General features: G+C 45.6%; 1 protein-coding gene and 1 pseudogene across 1 annotated transcript in view; one reads left to right on the plus strand and one right to left on the minus strand.

The window, feature by feature from the left end:
• LOC140208452 (uncharacterized) overlaps nucleotides 1-9,771 on the plus strand; it is a 48,881-nt gene extending 39,110 nt beyond the window's left edge. The window contains 1 exon segment of the mRNA XM_072277139.1: nucleotides 941-9,771. Within this exon segment, the coding sequence (XP_072133240.1) occupies nucleotides 941-1,972 (1,032 nt within the window). The 3' untranslated portion in view covers nucleotides 1,973-9,771.
• Nucleotides 1-11,203, minus strand: part of LOC140208430 (uncharacterized) — an 82,619-nt pseudogene extending 71,416 nt beyond the window's left edge.
• Nucleotides 11,204-15,021: the final 3,818 nt, after the last annotated feature.

The following is a 15,021-nucleotide window of genomic DNA, read 5'->3' on the forward strand; positions in this document are numbered from 1 at the left end:
CACTGCACAAGACATTGGTGAGGCCTAATTTGGAGTGTTGTGTGCAGTTTTATCACCTACCTACAGGAAAGATGTAAAAGAGGTTGAAAGAGTTCAGAGAAAATTCACAAGGATGTTGCCAGGCCTGGAGGACTTGGGTTATAAGGAAAGATTGAACAGGTCAGGGCTTTATTCCTTGGAATGTAGAAGCTCAAGGGGAGATTTGATGGAGGTGTGCCAAAATTATGAGGGTTATAGATGGGATAAATGCAAGCTGGCTTTTTCCACTGAGATGGGGTGGGACTACAACCAGAGGCCATGGGTTAAGGGTGAAAGGTGAAACATGAAGGGGAACATGAGAGGAAAATTTTTCACACAGACGGTCATCCAGGTGTGGAATGAGCAGACAGTCCAACTGGTGCATGCGAGCTCAATTTCAACGTGTAACAAGTTTGTATAGGTACCTGGATGGTAGGGGTACAGGGGTAGATAGTTTAAATAGTTCAACACAAACTAGATGGGCCAAAGGGCCTGTTTGTGTGTTGTACTTTTCTATGACTCTGTGACAAGAACATTAAATAATACTAATATTCATTTAATTCCTTTTAACAGCTGTGCAGACCAACCATTCATCTGGGCAGAAAATGTTTTCATGGCTTTAAAACTGTGGCACTTTAAACTGACAGTAGATAAAAGAAAATCCCAGCTCTACGTCAGCAAAGGGGGAAACCCATTCATCTGCTCAGACAGTGGGAATGGATTCAGTCGGTCATCTCAACTGAAGGTACATCAGCAAGTTCACACTGGGACAAGGCCATTCACCTGTTCTGTGTGTGAGAAGGGATTCAGTCGGTCTTCCCACCTGTGGACACACCGGTCAGTTCACTTCGAACAGAGGCTGGTCATCTGCTGAATTTGTGGGGAAGGATTCACTCGGTTATCTGACCTAATGGCTCACCAGCGAGTTCACACCGGGGAGCGGCCGTTCACCTGCTCAGACTGTGGGAAGGGATTCACTGTGTCATCTCAGTTACTGAGACACCAGTCAGTTCACACCGGGGAGTGGCCATTCACCTGCTCAGACTGTGGGAAGGGATTCACTCAGTCGTGTAACCTGAAGGTACATCAGAGAGTTCACACTGGAAAGAGGCCATTCACCTGCTCAGTCTGTGGGAAGGGATTCACTTGCTCATTTAATCTGAAGGTACATCAGCGAGTTCACACTGGGGAGAGGCCGTTCACCTGCTCAGACTGTGGGAAGGAATTCACTCAGTCATCTCAACTGATGGTACATCGGCGAGCTCACACTGGGGAGAGGCCGTTCACCTGCTCAGACTGTGGGAAGGGATTCACTGAGTCATATCAACTGAAGGTGCATCAACGAGTTCACTCTGGGGAGAGGCCATTCACCTGCTCAGACTGTGGGAAGGGATTTACTCAGTCATCTCAACTGAAGGTACATCGGCGAATTCACACTGGGGTGAGGCCGTACACCTGCTCAGTCTGTGGAGAGGGTTTCACAAAGTCATCTGCTGTACTGAGACACCAGTCAGTTCACACTGGGGAGAGGCCATTCACCTGCTCAGTGTGTGGGAAGGGATTCGTAGAGTCATTTGAACTGAAGGTACATCAGCGAGTTCACACTGGGGAGAGGCCGTTCACCTGCTCAGACTGTGGGAAGGGATTCATTCAGTCATCTCATCTGAAGGCACATCAGCGAGTTCACACCGGGGAGAGGCCGTTCACCTGCTCAGTCTGTGCGAAGGGATTCACTTGCTCACCTCATCTACTGAGACACCAGTCAGTTCACACCAGGGAGTGACCATTAACTTGCTCAGTCTGTGGGAAGGGATTCAATTGGTCATTTCACATACTGACACACAAGGAAATGTTCGTTCACCTGCTCTGTCTGTGGGAAGGGATTCATTCAATCATCTCAACTGAAGGAACGTCTGCGTGTCCACACTGGGGAGAGGCCGATCACCTACTGTGAATGTGGGGAAGTACTCATGGTGGACATGGACTGTGCCTTTAAATGAGAGAGAGAGAGAAACTGCTTCGTAGCGTGTTTATTTAAGCAAGGTCAGATGACTCTCCCAGAGACACACAGTGGGACACCGGTTACGGCGACCGGTCAGTGAAAGGAGGCCAGTGACAGAGGAGTCACTGGATGGAACTTTCGAGTGCCCACAAGCGAGGATTGAGGATCGATCAGGGTAATTGATCAGTGGCTATCACGGTGTGTGGAAGGGCTGACCCTGTGGAGGCTACCGGTGTGTCTACCCTTGCCTGGGAGGTAGTTTACCCTCGAAGACGGTCCCCTTAGCGATAAGCTGCGTTTGGCTAACTCAAGAGTGGATTTGGAGCCTGACGACGGAAGATCAATGGGACCTGTTTACTCGTTCTTCTCCTAGTGTGGTTTTCACCTTGGATTACAAATACCCCATTCTCTCTCTCTCTCACACCAATTGAACTGAACTTCCTTACATTACCATTGTAAGACTTTAACTCTTGTCACCCGAGCTTTAACGAGTTTGGGAATTATATTTACACACAAGTATATGCATAACACTGCTAACTTTTGATTTACCTGGTTTAAGTTACTATATTAAGTAGTTGCTAATATATAGTAGTTTTTAATATCAAAACCAGACTCCAGGTGTGCTCTATTGCTGCTGGTTCATTTAAACCGCTGCATTTACGTAACATAATTGGGGCCTGCGTCCGGGATATGAACAAATTGTTTGGGGGCTGAATTGATTGATTAATGATCGATCTGATTGGGGAAATCCCCTTTGATTTGTCTGAGTGGAAGATCAGCAGCAATGGAGGTTGATGGGTTTCTGACAAAGACAACTCCTGAAGCATTGGATGGCGCAAAGAGGGTTGTGCTGTTGGAAATCGATCAGAAATTAAAACTTCAGGTGAGCACTAAAATGAGGAAGGCTCAGATACAGACATTAATAGTGGAGTATTATGTATCTAAGGAAGTGTTTGATGGATATGTGACAGGGGAGTATTGTGTATCTAAGGAAGTGTTTGACGGAGATGTGACACTGGTGTATTATGTATCTAAGGAAGTGTTTGACGGAGATGTGACGGGAGTATTATGTATCTGAGGAAGTGTTTGACGGAAATGTGACAGCGGAGTATTATCTATCTAAGGAAGGTTTGACGGAGATGTGACAGCGGAGTATTATGTATCTGAGGAAGTGTTTGACAGAGATGTGACAGCGGAGTATTATCTATCTAAGGAAGGTTTGACGGAGATGTGTTGGAAATGTTTGCTGAAAGTAAACCTACTGAGACTGAGCTTCAGCTCCAGTTAGAAAAATTAAAGAGAGAGGCTGAGGATAAGCAAAGACAGCATGAGTTACGACTAAAACAGTTTGAGGCTGAGGAAGCGGACAAACAGAGGAAAGAGGCAGAAAGACAGAGGTGGTTCGAGGTGGAGAGATGGCCGCAAGGAGGTCCAGTGCCAGACCTTGGTGAGAGGTTTAGTGCCCGTTGAGAAGTTAAGTTGGTACCTCCATTTGATGAAGCAGAAGTTGATGAGTCCTTCTTGCATTTTGAAAAAGTGGCTCAGAATCGAAGGTGGCCGAAAGACAGCTGGGCTGTTGTGTTACAAAGTGTAATTCAGGGGAAAGCCCAGCAAGCGTATTCTGCCCTAACACTTGAAGAGGCAGCTGATTATGACTCAGTGAAAGAGGCTGTGCTCAAGCCTTATGAGTTGGTTCCGGACGCTTACAGACAAAAGTTTAGAGATTTGAGGAAATCTGGCAACCAAACATATGTGGAATTTGCCAATGAGAAGTCTGTGTACTTCAATCGTTGGTGCACCTCTGTTGGGGTAAATGAGGATATTAACAACTTGAAAGAGTTGGTTTTGATCGAAGAATTCAAAAGGTGCGTCCCTGATGACATAAAGCTGTATTTAGATGAAAAGGATGCTGCCACTTTGCAGGAGGCTGCTAGATTAGCAGATGAGCTTGTTTTGACCCACAAGGTGAAGTTTACCTCGGATGAGAGCTTCCAAGAGAGTAGCTGGGATGACCAGGGTAAACTAGAAGTGGAAGCTGGGACTGGTGATGAAAGCCTGGAAGAGGAGGCAGTTCCAGTTGCCTGGGTTCAGGTTGTTGAAGCATCTGTAAACCCGCAGGATGCTGAGCATTGTGTTGAAGCTCAGTTAAAACCTGAAATGTCTGATTTGGTTGGAAGGGAATTCAGTCCTTTTGTGAAGTCTGGATTGGTTTCAGGACCCTTGGTCTTGCTGAGGGAACAGTGGTTTGATGAGAAAGTGGGTGTTATTCTGTTAAATTGAGTTTTGGAATTTGAAAATAAACAACGGGGTTGTTTTTTCAAGTTTGTGGTTTGGAGAGACAGGGCTTGGAGATCTCTCAAAACAAAGTGGAGTGTTATTTTGACCAGGAGAGACCATCTGCGGATGTTGTCATAGGAACATACGGAACCAAAGGTCTTGGGGAATGGAACAAATGATTTGTTTGAAATTTGGGTTGAGCATCGATCCAGGGTATTGATAAGTGACTCTCACAAGCAGACACACAGTGGCAGTGGGTGGAAGCCGTTGCAGAGAAGTGGGGAGGAAGGTTTGAAACAAAGAACCGAGTGACAAGGGGTCACTGTTTGGACTCTCCCAACAGCCCACAAGGGTGGGTTTGGTTATTGATTCCAGCGAATAGGAATGTGTGATTGTCACATAGTTTGATCCACTGGAGTGGGTCTTTCTGGTTGGGGAATAACATTTGTGAATACCACTTCTGTTTTACCCTTGCCTGGGCGTGGTAGTCCACTGGAAGACGGTATCCCTGTGGTAAATCACTGCTGGAGTTACTTCGTACGTCGTGGAACTGGACAAGTGGCTATCACGTTGTGTGACTGGGGCAACCCTGTGGAATCTACCTGTGTGTGTTACCCTTGCCTGGGTGGTAGTTCCCCCCGAACACGCTACCCCTGTGATAAGCTATCTTTTGGTGATGATGCATAAGTGGATTCTGGTTGAGTAACCTGTGGTCACCACTTTGGGATGACCTGTAGCTGAATTCGGGTGTGGTGTTGTGGTAACCACTCGTGTCAAAAGGATATTCCGTGAAGATCACTGTAGGAGATACTTCGTGTGTGGATCTGGGAACGACAGAGATAAAACCTGCAGCTATTTTTATCCAGTTTATCATCGAGGAAAACAATGTAATTGCCTTCTCTTGACATTCACCTTTGGGATACAAAGGTAGGGCTCTCAGTACCATTGACCTCTGTTTCAGGACTGCCGCAGGTGAAGTTTCGCCGAAGCCTTACTTGAAGTATGTGTCTGATATGAAGAAGGAGCTGCAAAGGCTTATGAGTTGGCTGGGGAGGCAGCTGCCAAGAAGAATCGGAGAAATAAGAAGAGGTGTGACCAGAAAGTGAAGTTCTCCCAACTCCTGCCGGCAGACCGAGTCCTCGTAAGGAATTTGGGATTTCCTGGGAAGCACAGGTTGGCTGATCGCTGGTCGGGCACACCCTATCTGGTGGAGAGTCAGTTGCCCGACTTACCGTTTTCCAAGTGCAGCCCGAAGATGGGAAGGGGCCGGTCAAGATTCTCCATCGGAATCATCTGTCGCCCCTGGGGTGAGATGTACAGATGGAACGGGAGCCCCAGGTGCCGGCTACAACCAGTACTGGGACTCTGCGTCCACGTGGGATGGAGGAAGAGCCCACACCGGGAGAGACGGGCCCGCTCAGAGGAGGATGATGACTCGGACAACTGGTGCATGTGGCTGTTCGCTGAGGCCCCCATGATTGAGGGGGAGGCTCCTGGCCCTTCCCCCACTGGGTTAGACGGGGTAAGGGTGGCTACTGATGGGCCGTCAGGGGTACCACAGGGCGTTGGAGAGGATAATGTGGGGCCCGAGTGAGAGATAGAGGGTTCCGAGGTGCAGAGGGGTTTGGGTGACCGCTCGCAGGAGGGTTCGCCTCATAGTTTCCATGAGTCTCCTGTAATGTCCGAGGTGGAGGAGTTCGAGGAGGGAGTACACAGGTCACAGAGAAGTAAGGACCCCCCACATAGGTTGGCCTTGATAGCGCCCAGGGAACAGGGTGTGATCTCCACTGTTTCGGGGAGTTATGTCACTGCTTTCTGCACTTGGGTTGGGCTCTGTGTTTTGCAGGAAGGGTTGGCAAATTATCTGAGTGTCATGAGGACATGACTGAATTCTGTGGGGGGAGAATGTAGGCTCTCATTACCATTAACTGTGGTGTTAGCTGTTCAGGCTAACAGAATGGCTTCTCTGTAATGTCACTTAATGCTGTCATGGGTTTCTGTAGCCGAAATGCTTGAGTTAGATTATTTAGATTATGAGGACACTCAGTCCTCGTTTATTGTCATTTAGAAATACATGCATTAAGAAATGATACAATGTTCCTCCAGAGTGATATCACAAAAAAAAAGGACAAACCAAAGACTAACACTGACAAGACCACATAGTTATAACATATAGTTACAGCAGTGCAAAGCAATACCATAATTTGATGAAGAGCAGACCATGGGCACGGTAAAAAAAAGTCTCAAAGTTCCAATCGACTCCTGATAGCAGGCGGCAAAAGGGAGAAATTCTCCCTGCCGTAAACCTCCATGTGCTGACAACAGCCGATGCATTGGAAGCATCCGACCACAGCCAACTCTGAGCCTGTCCGAAAACTTTGAGCATCCGACCACAGCCAACTCTGAGCCTGTCCGAAAACTTTGAGCCTCCGACTTGCCCCTCCGATACAGCCTCCTGACCACCATCCTCTGCCGAGCGCTTCGACCCCACCCCGGCCACCGAGCAACAAGCAAAGCCGAGGATTCCGGGCCTTCTCCTCCAGAGATTCCAGATCACACGGTAGCAGCGGTAGTGAAGAAGGCATTTCAGAAGTTTCTCCAGATGTTCCTCCGTGCTCTCACGTCTGTCTCCATCAAATCAGGATTGTACACGGCACCCGACTTGACAGATTACAGGTATCACCACCGGAGTGGCTGCTGCACGCTGCGTCACGCCGCCATCTTCTCCTCCTCCTGCCGATACGGGTGGAACTAATCACTGGAGAATTGTTATGCTATCTTGTATGTCTGAGCTGAGTGGGAGTTCGCCATCTTTTTCGGGAGGCGAGCGAGGAGGCCGGACGTGTGAGGAGCGGACAGCGGTTCCAGGGTGACGGATACTGGAAGTCGGCGGTTCGGACGGTGGCCGAGGGCTCAAAGGGTCGTTGTGGATGGAACCGGAGGTGTGAGCTCCAACGTATTAAAACATTATGTGCACAAACTGATAAACTTACTGCTTTGGTGCCTTTAGGTTATGTGTTTCTACTAACCCATCACTAAGAAATAACAAAAACTGTAATTACTTACTGGCCTTTGGTGTATTGTCTGATATTTGTGTTGGGAGCATTACACCGTATTTACACCGAAGTATTGCACTCGTGGCAGGGCGACGGCTGTTCACCCTAGGTGAACGGGGGTAAATTGGGGCACAGACATTACACAAACATCTCTCATCAATTAACCTGAGGATTGAACTGAACTTCCTTACATAACATTGCTAACTTTTGATTTGCCTGGTTTAAGTTACTATATTAAGTAGTTACTAATAAATAGTGGTTTTTAACATTAAAAACAGACTCCAGGTCTGCTCTATTGCTGCTGGTTCATTTAACCCGTCACGGGGTACGTAACAAGCCTCTCCTTCTCTAATGTCAGGATGAATTTTATCATATTGAGATCACTTGCCCTGAAGGGTTCTTTGAACTTAAGTGACCTAATTAATTCTGGTTCATTACAACACCCAATCCAGAATAGCTGATCCCCAAGAGGGCTCAACGATGAGCTGCTCTAAAAAAGCATCTTGTTGGTATTCTAGGAATTCCTCCTCTTGAGACCAATACCATCCTCATTTTCCTAATCACCTGCATGATAATCCCCCATGTAACATTGCCCTTTTGGCATGCATTTTCTATCTCCCATTGTAATTTGTGGAAAACATACTACTGTTTGGAGGTCTCTATACAATTCCCATCAGGGATTTTTTTTTTTACATTTGCTGTTCCTTAATCCACCCACAGAGATTCTACACCTTCCAACCCTATGCCACGTCTTTCGAATGATCTTATTTAGTATTTTACCAACAGAGCCACACAACCCCACTACCAGCTTGTTCTTTCAAGAAACATATAAGTATCTGGGAAACAAGAGGACCTGCAGATGCTAGAAATCTAGAGAACTACACACAAAGTGCTGGAGGAGCTCAGCATGTCAGGCAGCATCTATGGATGGGAATCAACATTTCGGGCCAAGATGCTTCATCGGGACTCTTGATACCCACGTATTTGGAATATCAACAAGCAAAGACAATAGAAAGTAGTGTGAAATAGGGAAAACCTTTGACAAAATTTAGTCAAGGCTTAAAAAAAACCTGCCAAACCGAGATCAATTGTTAACAAATACAACAAAGGCAATAAACACTTTCATCAATACCAACATTGACTTTTTTTAATGAAAATATTTCAATCAGTAAAATTTACAAAGATAAATAAGAACTGAAATGACAACTTTAGAAAAGACTATTTACACTCAAACCCACTTAGATTAACACTACCTTGGACAGATGGAGGAAGAGAAATAACACACTTGGAAAAAAAAAATCACACAACAGTCAGATAAAACTTCGGAGTATATATTTTCACGAAAACTGAACCGGACTTAACAGTCTGTGTGTATATATGCAATTGTGATAAGAAATACAGACCAGAAACTTAAATGAGAGGCTAACTCAGAAAAATGAATCATCACTGTGGAAGAAAAGATCAACCAGATGTTGACAAGGAAGCATCAAACACCTGACTGAGAGTTGGAGATCTCTTCCCAGAAACAGAGGGGTTCCTTGCAGAAATACAGGACAAGGTGGTTAAGAAAAATAAGAAAAAAATCAAAACTATATGCAAACGTTGTACAATACAAACAAGCAAGGCAATAAATGCAGGGAATAACAAGAGAAATCAGACACAATTCAACACATTCCAGGATCCTGCAGCAGTTGAACTCAATTTGATTACAATCAAGTGGCAAATATCATTCACCAGAATCTTGCTTTAAAATACAAACTTATGAATGACCTTCATCACTTCATTAAGGCAAAATATATTCGAGCCTGATCCAGTTTTAGAGTCAAAATCTCACAAAGTATATGATAATCAATACATTATTTCAGATAGGGCAATCCATAATAACCATCCGAATATAATATTACAGGATAAACAAGCAGGAACAACTCCCTCAATAGATATAACCATTCCCACCACACACATGTGCCTCGACCAGTGGAGCACCTCACACTGGGATCTTTTTTTTTAAATTACTTTATTTACAATTTTCAATTTTACAAAGACAAAATGTATTGAAGATAAAACAATACCAAGGAAATACAGTACCAGGTGGAGCACGGACAAAACAAATTGAAAACAGAAAACAAAAAGGCTGCCAGACAATTTACAAGATTGCTTAAATAAACTTTCAGAAAAGGAGTGGACACAATAGTAACATCACGGTTTCTCTGTAGCAGAAATGTTTAGGTTATGACTGGAGATAACAGGGTTTTGGAGTGCGGGGCTATCCAATGACAGAAATGTTCTCTCTTGTGAGCCTGGAAGAGAGATTTTCGTGGTCTTTTGCTGGGGAGAGATGAGAAGACGCGAATGGAGAGAGTGGGCTCTTTTTCTTTTTTTTTGTTTTCTTTGCTAACCCTATAGCCAAAGTCAGAATTATAAAGCTCAATCGTTTAATCACATATTGTGTACTGTTTGTTATTTCAGGGAACTGATTTGTAACAGGGAAGACATCGCACAGCATCCACCCAAATGAGATTTCTTAAGCTTCGTTGGGCTGGGGGGGGCTATCACCCCCTATATTAAGCTGCTAGCTGAAGCAATAGTTACATTTGACAAGATGACTGAGTGAATCGCTTCCACATTCACAGCAGGTGAACAGCAACTCCCCAGTGTGAACCTGGTAGTGTGTCATAGGGATAGATAACTGAATGAATCCATTCCCACATTCACAGCAGGTGAATGGCCTCTCCTCAGTGCGAACTCAATGATGCAAATCTGGTTGATTTGGCTGAGAGAATCTCTTCCCAAAGTCTGAGCAGCTCATCGGCCTCTATCCAGTGTGAACTCGCTGGTGTCTCTGCAGCTGAGATGACTGAGTGAATCCCTTCTCACACACTGAGCAGATGAATGGCCACACCCCAGTGTGAACTGACCGGTGTGATTGCAGGTGAGATGACCGAGTGAATCCCTTCCCACAGTCTGAGCAGGTGAATGGCTTCTCCCCGGTGTGAACTCGCTGATGTACCTTCAGTTGGGATGAGCAAGTGCATCCCTTCCCACACACTGAGCAAGTGAATGGCCACTCCCCGGTGTGAACTGACTGGTGACTCAGTAACTGAGATGACAAAGTGAATCCCTTCCCACAATCCGAGCAGGTGAAGGGCCGCTCCCCAGTGTGAACTCGCTGGTGTGCCATTAGGGTGGATGACTGAGTGAATCCTTTCCCACAGTCCGGGCAGGTGAACAGCCTCTCCCTAGTGTGAACTGTCTTGTGTAACAGTAGGTCGGATGACTGAGTGAATCCCTTCCCACAGTCTGAGCAGGTGAATGGCCTCTCCCCAGTGTGAACTCGCTGATGTACCTTCAGTTGAGATGACCGAGTGAATCCCTTCCCACAGTCTGAGCAGGTGAACGGCCTCTCCCCAGTGTGAACTCGCTGATGTATGTTCAGTTGGGATGACTGAGTGAATCCGTTACCACAGTCTGAGCAGGTGAACGGCCTCTCCCCAGTGTGAACTCTCTGATGTACCTTCAGTTGAGATGACCGAGTGAATCCCTTCCCACAGTCTAAGCAGGTGAATGGCCACTCCCCAGTGTGAACTGGCTGATGTACCTTCAGTTCGGATGAGCAAGTGAATCCCTTCCCACAGTCTGAGCAGGTGAACGGCCTCTCTCCAGTGTGAACTCGTTGATGTAACTTCAGTTTAGATGAGCAAGTGAATCCCTTCCCGCAGTCCAAGCAGGTGAATGGCTTCTCCCCGGTGTGAATTCGCTGATGTACCTTCAGTTGGGGTGACCAAGTGAATCCCTTCCCACAGTCTGAGCAGATGAATGGCCACTCCCCAGTATGAACTGACTGGTGAGCCATTAGGTCAGATGATCGAGTGAATTCTTCCCCACAAATTCAGCAGATAACCAGCCTCCGCCCAGTGTGAACTGAATGGAGTGTCCACAGGTGGAAAGACCGACTGAATCCCTTCTCACACACGCAACAGGTGAATGGCCTTGTCCAGTGTGAACTTGCTAATGTACCTTCAGTTCAGAGGACTGGCTGAATCCATTCCCTCTGTCTGATCAGATGAATGGGTTCCTCCCTGTGTAAAATGATGGGAATGCCAGTCGGTCTGATGATCGAGAGAAACCCTCCCGACAGTCTGAGCAGGAAGGATGGTCGAGTGAATTCCTTGCTCCACTTCTTAAATATCTGGACAGAGACAGCAAAACTGGCGTGTTGTGTTCGAGATTCCAGTAGACAAATTCCTTGTCATTTTTAACCTGTAAAAAAAGATTTACAAAATCCATCAATCAGTGTTGGACAACCTTTCAGATGAGGTCACTTGAGTTGTCAAGGTCTATTCTGGCATCATATTGTTACAGTGAAGTTCAACACAAGTTGGAGAGAGAAATCATCTTGTAACAGGGCACAGAGCTGGAATCTGGAGTGACCATCAAACTCTCTGATGCTCTTTCTGTCTCTATAAGAATGGGGCATTTCTGCCATCTCCAATCTGTGACCTTGCTCAGTTTGACTCTGTCCATTGGTATTATTCCCTGTTCCCACTGAGCTGCATGGGTTCCTGGCCCCACAGTAACTGAAATACTCACACAAATAGCCGGCAGCGCATTCCATGCACCCACCACTCTCTGGGTAAAAAACTTACCCCTGGGATCCCCTAGGTTTCTATTTCCAAGCACCTTAATCTATGCCCCCTCGTGTTAGCCATTTCAGCCCTGGGAATAAACCTCTGGCTATCCACACGATCAATGCTCTCATCATCTTATACACCAAAAAAGGCTCCAAACATAAACAAGAAATTATACATTGCTTTGAGGATTTGGTAGAAGTATACAAAATTTTGAGGGTATAGATAGAGCAAATGCGAGTAGCTTTTTCCACTGAGGTTGGGTGGGATAACAACCAGAGGTCATGGGTCAGTGGGGAAGAATAAAATTTATCGGAAACATTTGGAAAAGCTCTTTACTGAAATGGCCATGAGAGTATGGAATGCACAACTGGTGAATATCAGCTCAGTTTCACCATTTAAAAGAAGTTTGGATGGGAGCCTGGATGGTAGGGGTATGGAGGGCGATGGTCCCGGTGCTGTTAGTTTCATTAGACAGATTAAATGTTCTTTCAGCTTTGACTAGATGAGCCAAATATCCTGTCTCCGTACTGAACTTCTCCATGTTTCTATGACAGAGAAGATGGCCAAACTTGTTTGGAAGGGAAAAGGTAGGAGAGAGAATGAAGCAGCAATGGCTGGAGTTTCTGGGAGCAATTCGGGAGCTGAGTGATCGATACATCCCAAAGAAGTGGAAGCAGTAGAAAGGCGGAAGGACACAACTGTGGATGAAATGAGAAGCCAAAGCCAACATAAAAGCCAAGGAGAGGGCAAACAAAAGAGCAAAAACTATTGGGAAGCTTTTAGAAACCAACAGAAAATGACTAAAAAAAAGATGGATGACCTCGGGGGTGGAATTATGATATTGTAGTCATTTAACAGTCTTGGTTGCACCCGATAGTCTGAGGCATTTAGAGGAACAAAATACCTGGGGCCTCAGTATCTCTTGAAAACCAAGGTTCCCTGCACCAGTAACCTTTTAACTTTTATTTTGGCAGGCACGTACAATCTCTGCACCATCAAAATTTCAATTCTGTAGGCCTCCCACTTACCAAGTACTCCTTTGCCAGAAAACAGCCTGTCCCAAACCACACTTGTCAGATCCTTTCTGAAACCATTAAAATTGAACTTTCTGCAAGTTAGAATCTCAACCCATGGTCCAGACCACTCTTTTTCCATATTTACTTTGAATCTCATAACATTATGATCACTAAATTCTGTCACCAGCCCTGAATCATTTCCTAACAGCTTATTGCACACTTCTACGTCGGGAATTCTACGTACTGATTAAGGGCACATTTGACAAACTCTACCCCAGCTAGTCCTTTTACAGTATGGGAGTCCCTGTCAATATATGGAAAGTTAAAATCATTTACTGAATCAACCTTTGTTTCTTAGCATGGTCTGCGATCTCTCCACAAATTTGTCCCTCAAAATCCCTCAGACCGTCGGGTGCAAACAAGTCCCAATAATGGCTGCAATATCATAATTCCCTGTCCTGAGCTCATTTGGCTTTCCTACGATGCTTCTTGCATTGTGATATACACAGCTCAGCACATTCATCGCACCATGCTCAACCATTTGATTGCTGACTCTGTCTGAGGTCTGAACAACATCTGACTGGTGTCAAGAAAACAAACTCTCCCTCATGGTCCCAAAAACAAATGAGCTGATTGTGGATGACAGGAGGAATGGAGACAGGCTAACCCCTATTGACATCAATGGATCTGGGGTTGAGAGGGTGAACAGCTTTAAGTTCCTCGGCATAAACATCACCGAGGATCTCACATGGTCTGTACATACTGGCTGTGTTGTGAAAAGAGCACAACAGCACCTCTTCCACCAGAAGCTTGGGATGGGGCCCCAAATCCAAAGAACTTCCTACTGGCACACACATTCCAATAACTTTCCCACTACTGATGTCAGGCTCACAATGTATAATTTCCTAGTTTATTTTTAGAGCCTCTCTTGAACAGTGGAACAACATTGGCTGTTCTCCAATCCTCCAGTACCTCACCTGTCACTCAGAATGATTTAAATATCTGTGCTTGTGCCCCGACAATTTCTGCACTTGTCTGCCGCAGGGTCCTAGGGAACAACTTGTCAGGCCCTGGGGATTGATCTACGCTAATTTGCCTTCAGACAGTAAACTCCTCCATCTCTGTAATCTGTACAGGGTCCATGAAGTTGATGCTGCTTTGCCTCACTTCTATAGACTCTGTGTCCATCTCCTGAGCAAAAAATCTCCCACATCTATTTTGTCTCGTCATATGGATTACCATTCTGATCTTGCAGAGTATTAATTTTTCCCTTGCAATCTTTTCACACTCAACATACCTGCAGAATCCATGAGCATTCTTCTTCACCTTGTCTGCTGAGGCAACCTGATGTCTTCTTTTATTTCTTTCATAAGTGTTCACTTGAATTTCCTGTATCTCATAAGTACCCCATTTGTTCCTATCTGCCTGTACCTGGTATGCACCTCCTTTTTATTGATCTGGGGGAGGAAAGCCAAAGGGGTGATGGAGCTGCATGGTGGGAGGTGGGGGTAGAGGGGGGGGTTAAACTAAAGTTGCAGGGGGAATGGGAGCCTGAATAACAGAACAGATAGTGGAGGGGTTATGGAGACAGATGTTGTTCAGTCCTCAGACAAATTCAGGAATGAGAAACGTTGAGCATGGTGCAGTAAATATGCTCAATCTTGTATATTTCAATACAAGGAGCAGCGTAGGAAAGGCAGATGTGTTCAGGGCATGGATCAACACCTGGAATTAAGATAATAGGATCTGGCAACTGTGGACTGGGACAGGCTGCTTTATGGAAAAGGTGTGCTTGGTAAATGGGAGGCCTTCAAAGTGAAGTTTTCAAAGTACAAAGCGGGTGTGTGTTTGTCAGAATAAAAGGTAAAGATAGAGACTGTAGGGAACCTTGGTTTTCAAGAGATATTGAGACCCTGGGGAAGCACAAAATGGAGCTGCAGAACAGGGATAGGCAGGCAGGTTCTTATGGAGTATAAGAAATGCAGGAGAACACATAAGAAATTTAAAAAAAAAAGCACAGCAGC

Source organism: Mobula birostris, chromosome 13 (genome assembly GCF_030028105.1).
Source record: "Mobula birostris isolate sMobBir1 chromosome 13, sMobBir1.hap1, whole genome shotgun sequence".
Lineage (NCBI taxonomy): Eukaryota > Metazoa > Chordata > Chondrichthyes > Myliobatiformes > Myliobatidae > Mobula > Mobula birostris.